Source organism: Panicum virgatum, chromosome 6N, assembly GCF_016808335.1.
Source record: "Panicum virgatum strain AP13 chromosome 6N, P.virgatum_v5, whole genome shotgun sequence".
Taxonomy (NCBI): domain Eukaryota; kingdom Viridiplantae; phylum Streptophyta; class Magnoliopsida; order Poales; family Poaceae; genus Panicum; species Panicum virgatum.
Genome location: NC_053150.1, coordinates 3,957,874 through 3,973,565, shown reverse-complemented (window position 1 = coordinate 3,973,565; position 15,692 = coordinate 3,957,874). Strand labels below are relative to the sequence as shown.

Genomic DNA, 15,692 nt, shown 5'->3' with positions numbered 1-15,692 from the left:
CAGAATGGAAATGGGAAGAAATTGGTATGGATTTCATTGTGGGGTTACCACGTACAAAGGATGGCTATGATTCCATATGGGTTATTGTGGATAGGTTGACAAAGGTAGCTCACTTCATTCCAGTGAAGACTACTTACTCGGGAGCCAAACTGGCAGAGCTATACATATCCAGGATTGTCTGCTTACATGGGGTACCTAAGAAGATTGTGTCCGATAGAGGTACTCCGTTCACGTCTCGGTTTTGGCAGAAGTTACATGAGTCAATGGATACGAAGTTGAACTTCAGCTCAGCTTACCACCCGCAGACGGATGGGCAGACAGAAAGGACCAATCAGGTGTTAGAGGATATGCTTAGAGCTTGTGCTCTAAAGCACGGATGCAGCTGGGATAAGAGCTTGCCGTACGCAGAGTTTTCATACAACAACAGTTACCAGGCCAGCTTGAAGATGGCACCGTTTGAGGCACTATATGGAAGGAAGTGCAGAACTCCATTATATTGGAGTGAGACGAGAGAAAGCCAGTTGTTCGGCCCAGAGATCATCAAAGAGGCCGAACGACAAGTACAGATTGTCAGAGAGAATCTGAAAGTGGCACAGTCGAGGCAGAAGAGCTATGCAGACAAGGGACGTAGAGAGTTGATCTTTGAAGAAGGAGATTTTGTGTATCTCAAAGTGTCACCTATCAGAGGTTTGCGCAGATTCAAGGTTAAGGGGAAGTTGTCACCTCGTTACATCGGACCATTCAAGATCTTGGCCCGGAGGGGTGAAGTAGCTTATGAGCTAGAACTACCGGCCCGATTATCCGATGTGCACAATGTGTTCCATATATCTCAGTTGAGAAAGTGTTTGAGGGTGCCAGAGGAGAAATTGCCACTAGAGGAACTGAATGTGCAGGATGATCTGACTTATACCGAGTACCCAGTCAAAATTTTGGATACACTAGAAAGAATTACTCGGAGTAAGAGGATACGGATGTGTAAGGTTCAGTGGAGCCATCATGCAGAGGATGAGGCTACTTGGGAAAGAGAAGATGAGTTACAGGCAGAATTCCCCCAGCTCTTTGCTAGCCCAGCTGAATCTCGAGGACGAGATTCCTTTTAAGGGGGGTAGGTTTGTAACACCCGTATTTTCAAATTAGGAACCTAAATGAATTTAATTAGGTTTTCTGTAGGCTCGATAAGGTTTTATTTAATTTATCTTGAGTTTAGAGCATTTATCGCAAGCTTAAATAAATTATTTAGCCATAAAATAAATATAAGGAAAATAGGTGTGTGCATATCATGCTGGTTTGCATTTTTATTTGCTTGTTGTTCAACTTAAATTCAAATCTTTGAGTTTGAATTTAAATTGAAAGTGTTTGAATCATTTTGGAAAACGGAAAACCTTTTTCAGCCCAGCCCATTTTTTCCAGCCCATATCTTTCTTTTCTTTTTCACCCCGTGGCCCAGAAACTTCCTCCCCGCCGGCCCGTTTCCCCGCCCCTGGCCCAATCCGGCGCGCCATATCCTCTCCTCCCTGTCTCGCTGCCAAGGGGGTCCCGCCTGTCGGGAGCGTCTCCCTCCCCCGTCCGAGCCGGACTCAAGCTCAGAGTCCGACCCGATCCCGCGCGCCCCGCCGCGTTTCTTTTGGGCCCGCACGCCAAGGTCCGTGCTCCGCCCCTATAAAAGGAACCCTAGACCCCTGGAAACCCCAAACCAAAGCCGCAGCCGCCGCCTTCGCGAAAACCTAGCTCCCGCGCTGCCGCCATTGTTGGAGCTCGGAGTCCTCCGTAACGCCGCCGTTCCAACGCGTCCCTGTCGACTTCAAGCCCTCCAGGAGTTTCGCACCGAGGTAGTGAGGCTCACCGGCCTGTTTTTCTTCTCCTTCTCGCTCCGTTTCGCCCGCTTTAGCTCGCCGGCGCCGCCGCTCCGCCATGCGCCGCTGCACGGCCGCTCCACTCGCCTATGTCCCGCACAAGCCCCGCCATCGAGTTCGCGTGCTCCCAGCCCAAGAACCGAGCCAAAAAGAGCCCAGATGGCCGTTTTGGCCTACTCCGGCCGTCCCGCCACCGCGCGCCGCCGCCTCAGTTCACCGCCGGCCGCTTACGCCGCCGACAGCCTGCCCCCAAAGAACCCTAGCCGTCAGATCTAAAACGCACGGCTCAGATTAGATCGGATCGAAGTCAACCTAGCCAGGAAAACGGTCAACCATGGTCTTTTTGCGCTAAAGCCCCTCTACTTTTACCTATTAGAACCCGTAGTCCTTCTCTGTGGAGAAATATTTACAAAATCGCCCCTGTTTTTATGATCTAGCCCCTGAGTATAAGGTTTAATTACGATCTAGCCCTTAGATCTTGTTTTAGCCATAACTTTCTCGTTTTAGATCCGTTTTCGATGATCTTTGCGCTCACGCGATCGTTGCAATGAGTAGAATAGTTTAGTAACCTATTTTTGTACTGTTTATGTTGTTTGGTGTACTGTTTCTTATTGTTTGTACTTATTTGTTGTATGTGCGCGTTTGGTGCGATAGACGATCCGCAGTTCGAGGAGCAGCAGCAAGATCAAGGCTTCGGAGGACCGGACCGGCAGCAGTTTGAGGAAGGCAAGTGGACCCTTGACCATATTTTTGACCCATGAAATCACCAAAATTATCACATTTACTTTTATGTTCATGCATGTGTCTATAACATGATGGGAACCGAGTTAAGGACATGCCTAGTATTGTTTACCTTATTCCTTGATCAACTTGGGTTTAATTTCATGTTGGGTAGCTATGCTAGCTGCTATACTTTGGGTTATGGTTGGTTAATGATGATACAAATGCTATACATGTTTTATTCCATGTTCATGATGCTTAATGTTGTTAATCAAGAGTATATGATTTAATTGGAATATGGAGAACCACCCAGGAAAACAGTGCAACCACAATACTATATGGCTCTGGTCTTAGCTAAGTAACTAGATGATCTATATGTCGTGCTGGGGCGTTTGATTGGTGGATTATATTTTTGGGTTATCGTGCTTTGAGGAGCGGGTGAAGGAAGCTTCGTCTTCTGAGGTACCGCAGAAAAAGGGACCAGTACATACATATAGTGATTCTTTGGAAAAGCCTCGTAGTGAATCCCTAGCCACTCACCAAAGGAAGTGTTTAAGGGCTTTGCAAACCCGGGCGACATGGGAAACATGAATTGTGGGTAAAGTGTACAACCTCTGCAGAGTGTAAAACTAACCGGTTAGCCGTGCTCACGGTCAAGAGCGGCTTGGACCCTCACATGATAATTGAACTTGAAGTTGATCTAAATCCTGGCTCTAATTTATGGTTAATTGTTGTTTATCTTTATATATGCTTATCTTGTGGGTTTAATGGTATATACTTATATCTAGTTAATGCTTGCTAATAAAATTTGATAAACTAAAATTGCTGAGTGCAGTTAAACCGTGTCAGCTATTCCTTGAATTAGCCTTGCATATATATTATAGTTGTTTCCCTACCACTTGTTGAGTACTAACCATAAGTGTACTCACCCTTGCATACTTGCTGCTCAGACCGTAATAACAACTGTCCGGAGTTTCCAGAAGACTTCGAGGATTTCTAGGCGTATGTCTCCCAGTCATCTGCCTGTGCTGAAGAAGTTTCCGCTGCTACTCTATAGACGTTTATTTATTCGCTTAAGACATTCGGTTTTTAATAAAGTCTTTAATACTCTCTTTACGCTTGCACTAGTTGTGATATTCACTTTATGTTTAATCATATGTGTGTAAACTGATCCTGGCGCACATATGAGATGCATTCGGTTTGTCTTCATAAACCGGGTGTGACAATAAGCTGAGACGATGCAAGAGTAGGAGATAGAGATGGGAGCTATATCCATGCAACAATGGCGGCTGAGAGAGATGAAACAAGCGGCGGCGATGTGCAAGGAACGTCCTGCAACAATGGCGGCCGGTGCCCAGAAGTCGCCGGGCCAAGGCGTTTTGGTCCAGCTCAATATAGGAACGGTAATGGTATGAACTTGCCTTTAATTTTCAGTTGCTTTTTTAGTTCATCTTAGATGTTGTTGGTATGTGCTTAGAATCACGCAATGGCACATTGGCGATGAGCACGAGGGGGCTCTAACCTGCTACCTTTTCATGAATCCTTCCCTTTTTAACTTCACAAGCTGGAACCAACATGGTGCGTGTTGATTTACGAGTTCCATTTTAGATTAGATATATGAGCAGCAAAACAAGCAGTTGATTGTTTTCTGAACACTGCCCTTTTCTTCCTTTGATTTCTGATTTTGTGGTATCAAAGAGTCCGTTCAGTATCTAGTTTTCAATACATGGTCATGCAAAAAGCCATGGTGTGCTTGGTCAGGGACGTGATAACCAGCCAGGGGGCGGTAGGATTGTCAGGACAAGTGAAATTAATGAGGGAGATGACTGCTGTGACCGGGCTTCTGGAAATGCAAATTTGATGATGCTACATATAGTCTGAATTCAGAGAAGTTTGGTTCTACCAACAATTGTAGCCAACAAGTATCTTCTTCAGCAGATTGGTAAGCACCTCACGGTGTTTTTGTGTTGGAATAATAAAATGCTGCAATGTTTGTTGTACCTTCTTAATCATCTTGATGATGAATACTGCAGGTGATGCTTCAGTAGGAATTTCTAGAATACCAGATAGTCACATAATGAATCACAGAGGGTGATTATGATGCAGAGACATTTGTGATCGGCAACAAACATGTGCATAAAGCTTTCATGGAGATAGCTGACCACATGAAATTGAAGGAAACTAGTAATGCGAATGGGTACAAAGTCAAACAAATGCAAGTGGCACAGAATATAGCAATGGTTCTGATATTAATGGTGAAACAAGAGGCAACCTGTTTGGGACAGCCGGGTCTAGTGCAGGTTTAAGTGATTCTGAGTTCTTGAGTTTGAGTGCACCAGATGTGAAAGTAAGGCATCGCAGGCCATGGATCAAATGCTACAGGATACACATTGAGATGATTAAAAGAGAAGATGATGAAAAAATCAAGAAAGAAAGCGAGGAAGACAGTGAAGATGCACCACTTGTGGTCTTGACGACCACAAAAAACCTCAGAACATTCAGCGAAAGTGTTGTTATGGCTGCTATTTGAGGTGTAATTTCAGCAGCAATTCGACATAGGGGTTTAGCTGATTATGAGTGGTTATTTTAAAATGGTAGATGAGTATTTTGGCATTATTGCAGATTCAATTGCCTTGCATCAATATTCAGTAAGGCATTTACAAACCTTTGTAAAACAACTGTCTAGATGTAAGGGTATCAAGAACCATATTCTGTTTTGGTACAAGTCTTAGTTGCAACTGTTTTAGTGCTGATGGTAAAGCTGCCCTAAGAAAATGTTTTTGTGATTATCTACATCTCAGTTCCAGCCATTTGGGTTTTCTGTACATTTGTATGCTTATCTGTTTCGATGAGAAACTCGTGACCATCATTGAGACCTTTTACAAGAGCGAGGGCATGCCCAGATGGTCAGAAAAGCCCAAAATGTAATGCGTTAACTGTTTTTATATAATACACGCCCAGGTTGGTGACACCACCATCCACTTAGCAAACACTATGGCAAATTGGCACTTAATAAAACCTAGAGAACCACCATATATAAATAGTTCAGTTCTTTGGGCATAATGTAGATTGGTTTCAGATGGGAAAATGCTCAATATACAAGGGTTACAGCGTACCAACCATATCCAGACAACAAATGCACTGACCATAAGTCCATAACAAGATTAGTAGTACATGCCAAAATATCAAATATTTGACCAGCAAGGGCGCAAAACATGGCTACTACATTGATGCAAGATCATCTCCAAGAGGTCAATCAACAATCCTGGGATGTCGCCACAATTCCCAGCCATAAACAGTATAGTTGGTACAATGATTCAGCAGGATTAATCTAGTGGTCCGCCTGCATGAACTTCCAATGGTCAGATTTTGGCACTTCCAATGGCACCAAAATCAGCCATGAATTTACTACTGATCAGAAACTTGTCCCAGCTCAACATTCTATTGCACAGCACCACAACTTCCAATGGCACTGCCTCGACAACTTCAAAATGAGTTATACTCTACCACCTGAATGTAAGAACATACATGGTAAGGGAACCGAAAATGGAGACTTGACAGGGCTACAACATTGTAAATTGGCATTTTCTTCAAAAAACAGATTTTCAGCAGGCAATAGCAAATAAATGACAAATAAGTACCACTTGCAGTATTTAATTATAGAAAGCCTGTTTTTGGAACACTGGATGAATTTCGTATTTTTAGAGTACCATTGTTGGGTGCTGATGAAAAACAATTTGATGCTGCGGGTTTTTGCCGTGTAGGGAAGAGCTAAGGCAACCTCTTTGGTACATGGTCTTGGTGAAAATTAACACAAGTTGGTACCCTGTTCAATTTGTTCATCAAACCCTGCAAAAACCACAAGTTGATTCAGCTAGATACAATGAAAACTACCTGACCTGTTCTAAATTTGATTTAAATTAAGGTTAGCTAAACATTACATGTCACAAAACAGTGCCTTCCCAAATCCAAAGCTTGCAAGCCTTGGCAGCAAAGGAAAACGAGAGTAAACTTCATTAACATTGAATATTCACAGCAGCCAGTACTATATTCACAAGCATCCATACAACTTGCGAGATAATCAAGATACTAATAAGCTTCCTTTGTAATAATGGAGGTAATTACAATGATACAGAAGCATGCTTCGGGCGATTGGCAAGTTAGGCTTAACTGGAAGATGCAAACAAGGTACAGAGCATGAGGGCTCCAGATAACACCTAACAAACAACCTTGACTACATGAACTGCTTAGAATGGGTAAATCACGGCAAACATCACCCCGAATGGAAGAATCGTCACTGAAGCTAAAAAAATCCTGTGCGGCACCAATTTACCTGCTCACGCAACTTTGACTCTAATTCAGGGATGCTAGAAGCCAATTCCAACTCTCCAGCTTCTGCTTGTTTGTGCAGAATGACAAATTGAATATTCACATCACCAAGCGGAAGGGGGTACAAAAATAAGAGGCACTGATGGGGGAACAGTGTAGGGGATACGGGAGAAAGGGAATGGGGATTCGATTCTGGAGATACGGGAGAAAGGGAATGGGGATTCGATTCTGGAGAGACTGAAGAAGACGGCTGGTGGCTACCACGACGGCGACGGAGGTCACGGCCGCGGTCACCGCGGAGCTCGAGGCAGCGGCGGCGGAGGAGCCAAGAAGCCGCCGCGTGGGCTCGGGCCTCAAGGCGTCAGGAACCTCGAGCGGCTTGCTGCAGGGGCCAAGGAGCAGTGGACAGCGACGCGCGGCGGGGGTCACGGCCGCAGTCGCGCCGAAGCTCGGGGCACCGGCGGCGGAGGAGGCAAGAAGCCTCCGCGCCGCAGCGCGGGCTCGGGCCTCGGGTCCAAGGAGCAGTGGGACCGAGGAAGGAATCTCGCCTGAGCCTCAGGCCGCACATCGAGCAAGGCACAGCGTCCACCAGCACCAATCTCAAAGCGGTCGGAATCGACGGTAAATAATTTACCGGCCCGGGACGGTACCGCCGGTAAACATTCACCCGTTTGGCCATGCCCCATTTTTTGATATGACAAATTTTGGTATCCAACCAAATATTCATCATACTAAAAAAAACTTTTAGATTCTCTCTCCTCCTAAATCATGTTCCACTGGCTGCTGCCACTGTACTGTAGGCTGCCACCAGCCAGAATCTTCTTGCCTTCAGGAACAAGGCAGCCGGAAATTAGCATGGTGCGCCAAGCAGCACTGTGTTTGGTTTGGGGTGAAAAAAACAGCACTGTGTGTTGGTTTGGGATGAAAAAAGGTGAAACTTTTTACGGCTTTGATCACTAATTAGAGGTATTAAATAGATTTTAATTACAAAATCACCTCCGCAACTACGGTACTGTAGCAGTTACTATATCTAATGAATCCTTTAACCGTACACTTAGAAAATAATTAGAGTATAGTTACTGTAGTGTTACTGTATCTAATTATAGTTAAATTAGACTCATTAGATTCGGCTCGTAGATTTGTATCTATCTGTGAAAAAAATTTACAAATAGACATTATTTAATATGCCATGCATATAAAAAATCTTCGGAAAAAATCGCGAAGTTAACCAAACATGGCCAGCTCACCTCATCATCATGGACAATCTTATCATCCATGTTCAAGCTAGCCATGCACATGTAGGGCCTGTTTAGTTCATTTTGCAAAATAATTTTGCAAATGAATCTTGGTCATTTGAAGTACTAAATGAAGTCTATTTGTAAAACTTTTTGCATAGATAGGTTGTAAATCACGAGACAAATCTAATAATGCTAATTAATTCATGATTAATTAATAATTAGCGGATGGTTACTGTAGCATCACTGTTGCAAATCATGGATTAAGTAGACTCATTAGAATCGTCTCGCGATTTACAACCCATCCATGCAAAAAGTTTTGTAAATAGACTTCATTTAGTACTTCAAATTAGTAAGATTCATTTTCACTTTAATGCGTTTACGATTTTTTTCGTTTATATGTAAAGAACTAAACAGGGCCGTACTACACTGCCTGCCTCGTCTTTTGAGTCAAAAGGCTATCGAACGGTGACTGTGACACTACCCCAGGAGCGCTACAGCCTAAACATTGGGCGCTCGATCTGTCGCTCCCCATCTGCTCCTCGATCGATTCGGATCCCCTGCAGGATTCAAATTCGTCGAAAGCGCTGCAAAACTGAACTCGTGAAGTCCCGTTTGGATCAGGCCACTTAGTCCATGTGGTATGGGATGTTTATTTGACACCAATTAGAGGTATTAAAATAAATTAATTATAAAACTAATTGTCTAAATAAAGGCTAATTCGATAGATGAATCCATTAAATCTAACTACTCCATATAATTGATAATGTCATGCACTTGCACTACAGCAAACATGTGCAAATGATAGATTAATTAGACTTTATAGATTAATCTTGAGAACTAGTCACCATTTATGCAATTAGTTGTATAGTTCATGTTTAGTCCTTTTAGTTGATATTCATCCCTGACTTCAACGTTAGACGTGCTTACTGCTTTGATAGTTTGATTGTCGAGTTCGGATATGCTTTTTTGTTCCTAGAAATCTCCCAACTGTTTTTTTGTGGAACCGGCCGATAAAGCCGAAGAACATTCTACGCTTAATCGCTGGACCGGTCCACGATCAGGAGACCACAAGTCCACAACCAAAAGAAAGACCAAACAGCAGCCAGCAGCAGCTAATCACAACCTGACCAGGGGTTGGGTTGGATTGGGGCCTCGTTTAGTTTTCAAATTTTTTTCTACAGTAACCGTCACATCAAATTTTTAGATATATACATGAAGCACTAAATATAATTAAAAAAATAACTAATTACACAGTCTAACTAATTCACACAAGATAAATCTAATGATATTAAATAATTCATGATTAGACATTAATTATCAAATAACAACGAAACACGCAACAGTACCCAAACCTAAATTTTTTCACCAACTAAACACACCCTAGATGGTGTTATTGGGTGCCAGGCAGGCACCGTGAGGCCTACCACTCGCAGGTCCCGGGTCCCAAGCGGCCAAGCCACAGCCCGTCTCGTCTCCTCCACTCACTTTCTCCATCATCTTCTCCATGGCTGCCGCCTGTCAAAGGAATGGATGGAGAGAATGCGAAATTAAAGAGGGAGCACAGCGACAAAGTGGATTGGGCCCGCTGGTCCCGGGCCCACACACGCACCTTCTCTCTCCTCCCTCTTCACCTTCCCATCCTTCCATCCCTCGTCGGCTCGTCGCCAGGGGCACTGGGGCAGGCAGAACAGTGTACCGATCCCCGACTTGAGACTTGAGTGTTGAGCTCCACCCTCCAGCTCTGCTCCTTCCATTCTAATCCGCCCCTGTCCGTCGCGTTTCTTTCCCATAGAAAACCGCGAAGCCCCCACCCGGCCAGCCCGCCCCCGCGCCGGCGCCGCGCCACACGCCAGTAGAACAGAATGTTCTTTGGATGCTCCTGCGGCCACAACATTCCCTTCCCTTCCTTGTATCCGCCGTCGTCCCTTCCGTAAACAACAGAGGAAAGGAAGGCCTCGCCCTCCCCTTCCCTAATCCGGGCCCCTAATCCTCCTCCTCCTCTCCCGCAGCGTCGTCCCGGGTTCTTGGGCTCCCAGGGGTTTCTCCTTCCTCTTCCTCCTCTCTGGGTGCTTCTGGCTGGGGTTTAGGTGGCGCCGCGCCGCGCCGGCCTCTTGGCTTCTTTCCTTTCCGGGTCCCGCGCAAAGTTTGGATCTTGCCGGGTCAATTGGAGCTGCCGCCAGAGGAGGCGAGGGGGCTCTTGGGACTCGATGGTCTGAACAGGGATTCCGCTTTGGCACAGGTATGCCACGGTGCCCCCCCCCCCCCCCCCCCCCCGGCTCTTTCCCTTCCCGAAAGTCACTTCTTTTTCCTTCGGCGCGAGTTTCTCAAGTTTTCTGCGATTCTTCTTCTGGATCAGAAGCTTTCCTCTGTACATGTGCAACTTCGTGTGGCTCTTCCGCGTAATCTGGCGGATCTTCAGCGTCGCCTTCTGACGCTCCACGCCATGGTCTTCACTTCGCCGCCGCCGGCGGCCTTGCCACTGGATTGAGCCTCTTCTCGTGGGGGAAATTTGCCCGCGTCCTTCGTCAGTGTTCTTCTGGAGAGTTCGGCTCAAGAGCGTGGAGGATAGAAAATTAAAAAGAAAAGAAAGCTGCAACCTTGCTGCCTTTGATCTCAAGGAACCCAGCGGCCGGCTCATTGATGTAGTGCGGTGTCCTCTGTACTGGGCTTTGAAGCAGCAGCTGCCGCTCCGGGATGGCCTGCCAGAAACTGGGTTCCAGAGCAGATGTGTTCAGGAAGCAAGGGCAGGAATGGTATGTGCTGCTCCACACTTTCCACACATTCTATTTTGTGCGATGCTTGTAATTGACTAATTCGTTGATACAATTATTATACCTACGACCACATAGACCACTAGTATTTGTCTATGGGCCGAACGAAAGGCGCCATGCATTATACTAAAAGCTGCCGAACATCCACTGCCAAACCGCTTCCTGTTGGCTTCATCTGGGGCTCTCATTATAATATGCTAATTAATTCTGGAGGGATGGCTCTAATCAAGAGATGGGAGCCAGCTTTAAGACTACAACTTTGTTGTTTGTTTTTAGCTTATACACATTTCTGGACGGCATTGCGAAGTAAACATAGCCTGTTAATATTAATATGCTAAGATTTCCATTTTATGCGCTCTATGCACAGCAAAGTTCAATCTATTTTTGTAGGCCTACATTCTGTTGTACTACTTTTTTGAAGTTATTGAGGTGAAGGCATTGGTGGGTAAATAGGACTTGTACTGCGCTGAAAAATCTTGTCCTAGATTTAGTATTCATAGCTGCCATTTCCCCTTTTGTGTGCAACAATTGTTTCCCTTGACTTTTGGGGCACGGATTATGTTCATACTTGTAAGTTTGTTTGCACGTGGTGAGCACTAAGGGGGTGTTTAGTTAGTGAAAATTTTTGGATCAAAGGTCACATCGATTGTTTGACCAGATGTCGGGAGGGTTTTTCGGGCACTAATTAAAAAACTAATTTCAGAACTCACTTGGAAACCACGAGACGAATCTTTTGAGGCCTTTGACCACGTCATTAGCACATGTGAGTACTGTAGCACTTATGGCTAATCATGCACTAATTAGACTTAAAAGATTCGTCTCGTCATGTACATCCAAACTGTGTAATTAGTTTTATTATTTAATTATATTTAGTGCTTCATACATGTGTTTAAAGGGGAGGAGAAAATTTTTGGGTGAAAATTTTTGGTAACTAAACGGCCCCTAAATGAACCAAATTTATTCCTTCACACTCTGCCCTGTTGACACATTATATTGATTACTCTGTGGTGGATACTGCCGTACTGGCCCTGCAGTGTGTGAATACACTACTGCAAACCTGCTACTTGAGATAACTTATTGCAGTAGCTAGTCCAATTCATAAACCTTTAAGAACGATTTTTGGTTGGACAAATCCATTATTCAGAACTGACTATTTGGAGGAGGGAAAAACGAGCTAGTGTGACCATTGCTTTATCAATTAATCAAGCATCCTGTTTTTTTATCTTTTTATTTTGGTAAAATCTTAAGTTTATTCTCTCTGAAATAGAGTAGCTGACTTTCATAGCTTAATGCTGTTCAATAATCTCTACACTTAAAACAGTGTTTAATGTTTCCTAATAGAAACTGTATGTATATCAACTAATGTGACCACTGCCTCGACGACTCCCAACTCATTCAAATTTATCAATTAATCCAACACTCTCTTTTTTTTATCTTTAAGTACTCTCTTGGTAAAATACTAAGTTTATTCTCTCTGAAATAGCTGACTTTGATAGCTTCATGCTGCTCGATAATCTCTAAACTTTAACAGTGGTTAATGTTTCCAAGTAGCAGCTTTACTACATATCAGCTAACTCAAGGTTGAAAATTTACAACACTATCAATGTTCCATGTCCAGGGATACCTTGACATGATGCCTATTGTGGATCCTTTTTAGGATTGTGGCAAGAAAATTATCTTTTATGATTTTACGAAATGAGTTCTCTACTTGTTTTCATGCATGTCTGTCTGTTAGAGTTGTCCAGATACATGTTTTACTAGAAATTGAGTTATCCAAACTCCAAAGAGAAAATTACTGATGACAGGTATGTCCATTATGCAGGTATTGCACATCTGGTCTTCCTAGTGATATAACTGTGGTAGTTGGGGAGCAGTCTTTCCATCTTCACAAGGTAAAATTTCACCAGTATGAGTCATGCAGCTGTATATTTGTTTCACACCATTTTTTGTTAGCATTCATGGAACTGGTGTATTAATTCCTTTGAATTTGGGTGGCTATTTCAGTTTCCTCTATTGTCAAAAAGTGGCCTGTTGGAGAGGTGTATCAGAGAGAAAATTGATAAGGGGGAAGATAGTTGGGTTGTTGATCTATCTGATATCCCTGGTGGAGCAAAGGCTTTTGAACTAGCTGCTAAGTTTTGCTATGGTGTAAAGTTTGAAATGACTGCATCCAATGTCGTACACCTTCGTTGTGCTTCTGATTATCTTGAAATGACAGAAGAGATATCTGAGGGAAATTTAATTGCACAGACAGTGAACTTCCTTACCCAAACAGTGCTCAGGAGCTGGAAAGACTCGGTCAAGGCGCTTCAAACTTGTGATGACGTCCTTGATATTGCCGAAAGATTGCAAATTGTAAAGAGGTGTGTGGACTCCATTGCAACTAGATCATGCAGTGATCCTGATTTATTCGGTTGGCCAGTAGCCCAGTATGGAGGCCCCATGCAGAGTCCTGGAGGGAGCCTCTTGTGGAATGGTATTAGCACAGGGGCAAGGCCCAGAAATAGCAGCCCAGATTGGTGGTATGATGACGTCTCATGCTTAAGCCTTCCCTTATACAAAAAACTCATCTCAGCCATGGAGTATCGGGGCATCAATCAGGAGATTATCGTTGGATCCCTTAACCATTATGCAAAAAGGCGTTTGCCTGGTTTGAATCGGCGTAAAAGCATCAGTGATGCCAGTAACTGTCTTTCTATAACAAGTTTAACATCCATCCCCTCTGAAGATGACCAGAAGTATCTTCTTGAGGAGATCGATAGACTACTACCTTTCCAAAGGGGTGTTACATCTTGCAAGCTACTGTTTGGCCTTCTGCGCACAGCGATTTTTCTGAAAGCCAGCACCTCCTGCTTGTCCAATTTGGAAAGACGGATAGGTATGCAGCTTGACAAGGCCAGTCTGGAAGATCTTTTGATACCAAACATCTCCGAGTCTGTAGAAACACTATATGATGTGGATTGTGTGCAGAGGATTGTAGATCATTTCTTGGCAATGGACCAAGAAACTGGTGGGGCCTCCCCTGGCCTTGGTGAAGAAGGGCAAATCTTAGCTTCACCATCTTTAATGCCGATAACAATGGTTGCTAAGTTGATTGATGGTTATCTGGCTGAAGTTGCACCAGATGAGAACTTGAAGCTGACAAAATTCCGGTCTTTGGCAGCTGCTATACCGGAGTATGCCCGTCCGATAGATGACGGACTTTATCGTGCTATTGACATATATCTTAAGGTAACATTATTTCGTTTCTTCCCTTTCTCTCCGTGAACACAGTCATACCCTCAAATGTAAAAATTTCATATACCTTGAGATGACAAAGCCTTTTGTATACATGTATTGTTTTCGATTCTTGTACTGTACATGCATTTCACAGTTGATCTTATCCTTCAATATGGTATCACTGCAATAACATGGTGGATATTGTTCTGACTGCCCACCATTCCAAAAATCTGTCAAACTAACTGTATGAATGATGCTTTACATCTGACAGAGTCGTACGACTCATGTCCGACCAGGTGCAAAGCAGGAGTATGGTCCCACAGGCCACCTGCTGTTTCACATGAGGGTTGTAATGTAGTCTGACACTCCAGACGTGTGTGTAGCCTTTTCCCTAATTGTATAGGTTAATGAATCAATTATTTTTACTCCACTGTGATGTTGCTTATTACATACTATTGTATCACTGATCAGCTATATATAGCCACTAATGCTAGCAACAGACATATTCTGACATATAATTAATCTGAGTCTATTTGACAAAAAAATGCTTTGGTTTGTATTACTGGCACATGCATGCATGTTGGCTACTAACTATTTTTATTTTCCATCTGAATCAATGAAGATCTCAAGCTTAATGCAATTAGCACTATTAATGTGTCATCTTCTTGCTATAAACGATTATGTTGAAATTGTTCATAGTTTAATTTGTTTTCGTGGATAGGCGCATCCATATCTGTCAGAGTCGGACAAAGAAGAGCTCTGCCGGGTGATGGACTGCCAGAAGCTGTCCTTGGAGGCATGCACCCACGCGGCGCAGAACGAGCGCCTCCCGCTCCGCGTCATCGTGCAGGTGCTCTTCTTCGAGCAGCTCCAGTTGCGGAGTTCCATCGCGGAATGCCTCATGATCTCCGAGCCCCTTGATGGTGGTGTCTCGCGGCAGCTAGGCGGCCAACCCGTCTCTGGCGAGCACCACCGCGGTGGAGCCGGCTGGCCCCTGGCGTCCAGGGAAAACCAGACCCTGCGTGAAGGCATGGACAGCATGAAGCAGCGGGTGGCCGAGCTGGAGAAGGAGTGCACCGCCATGCGGCAGGACATCGAGCGGCTCGGCCGCAGCCGGAGCGCCGGCAAGAGCAGGTTCCCGTTTGCGCTCGCCGCCAAGCCGCAGGTTTGCAGCACCAAGGACAAGGATGCTGCTCCGGAGACGTCAAAGACAGCGGCGACGGAGAGCGAGGACAATGTGGCCGTGGTGAAGGGTGGTGCCGGCGGTGAGGGCGCGCCGCAGCTGAAGCTCAGGAAGCACAAGATGAAGCTGCCAACCTGTTAGCTATTCTACATACATATACCAGTACAGACCCGGGATGAACTTGCCGCCTGATGAAAATACCGTCTTATGCTAAAGTTTTTTTTTTTGACATTTGCTAAGTGGAAAATGCATAGCAATATCAGCATCTTTTGTTCTATCTTGACAGCCACTGGATTTGCCTGCCAGCCGTTTTCAATTTCTCATCCATCACTCAAGTGCTTCAGTACTCGGTTGCCTCATTGAATCAAGGGATGTCCAT

At 44.5% G+C, this 15,692-nt stretch overlaps 1 protein-coding gene and 2 long non-coding RNA genes across 4 annotated transcripts; 2 read left to right on the top strand and 1 right to left on the bottom strand.

The window, feature by feature from the left end:
• The first annotated feature begins 3,804 nt into the window (after positions 1 to 3,804).
• On the top strand, positions 3,805 to 5,366 carry LOC120677635. Of its 2 annotated transcripts, none has more exons than XR_005676387.1 (3): positions 3,805 to 3,976; positions 4,335 to 4,515; positions 4,607 to 5,366. It is a non-coding gene; the product is annotated as an uncharacterized LOC120677635 (long non-coding RNA). The 2 variants fall into 2 exon arrangements; XR_005676386.1 differs by having other exon boundaries at positions 3,805 to 3,982.
• A 259-nt stretch (positions 5,367 to 5,625) lies between these two features.
• LOC120677634 lies at positions 5,626 to 7,448 on the bottom strand. Its single transcript, XR_005676385.1, has 3 exons — positions 6,907 to 7,448; positions 6,284 to 6,422; positions 5,626 to 6,083 (listed from the first exon to the last, which is right to left on the bottom strand). It is a non-coding gene; the product is annotated as an uncharacterized LOC120677634 (long non-coding RNA).
• A 2,304-nt stretch (positions 7,449 to 9,752) lies between these two features.
• Positions 9,753 to 15,640, top strand: LOC120677633 (BTB/POZ domain-containing protein At1g30440-like). Its single transcript, XM_039958794.1, has 5 exons — positions 9,753 to 10,379; positions 10,497 to 10,893; positions 12,734 to 12,803; positions 12,916 to 14,142; positions 14,852 to 15,640. Exons 2-5 carry the CDS (start codon positions 10,835 to 10,837, stop codon positions 15,452 to 15,454), a joined length of 1,959 nt encoding a protein of 652 aa, XP_039814728.1. The 5' UTR covers positions 9,753 to 10,379; positions 10,497 to 10,834; the 3' UTR covers positions 15,455 to 15,640.
• The last annotated feature ends 52 nt before the right edge of the window (positions 15,641 to 15,692 follow it).

Coding starts and splice junctions, on each gene's coding strand:
- LOC120677633 (XM_039958794.1), top strand. CDS start 10,835: ATGGCCTGCCAGAAACTGGGTTCCAGAGCAGATGTGTTCAGGAAGCAA. Junction 12,804..12,915: donor AGTCTTTCCATCTTCACAAG/GTAAAATTTCAC, acceptor TGGCTATTTCAG/TTTCCTCTATTGTCAAAAAG. Junction 14,143..14,851: donor CTATTGACATATATCTTAAG/GTAACATTATTT, acceptor TTTCGTGGATAG/GCGCATCCATATCTGTCAGA.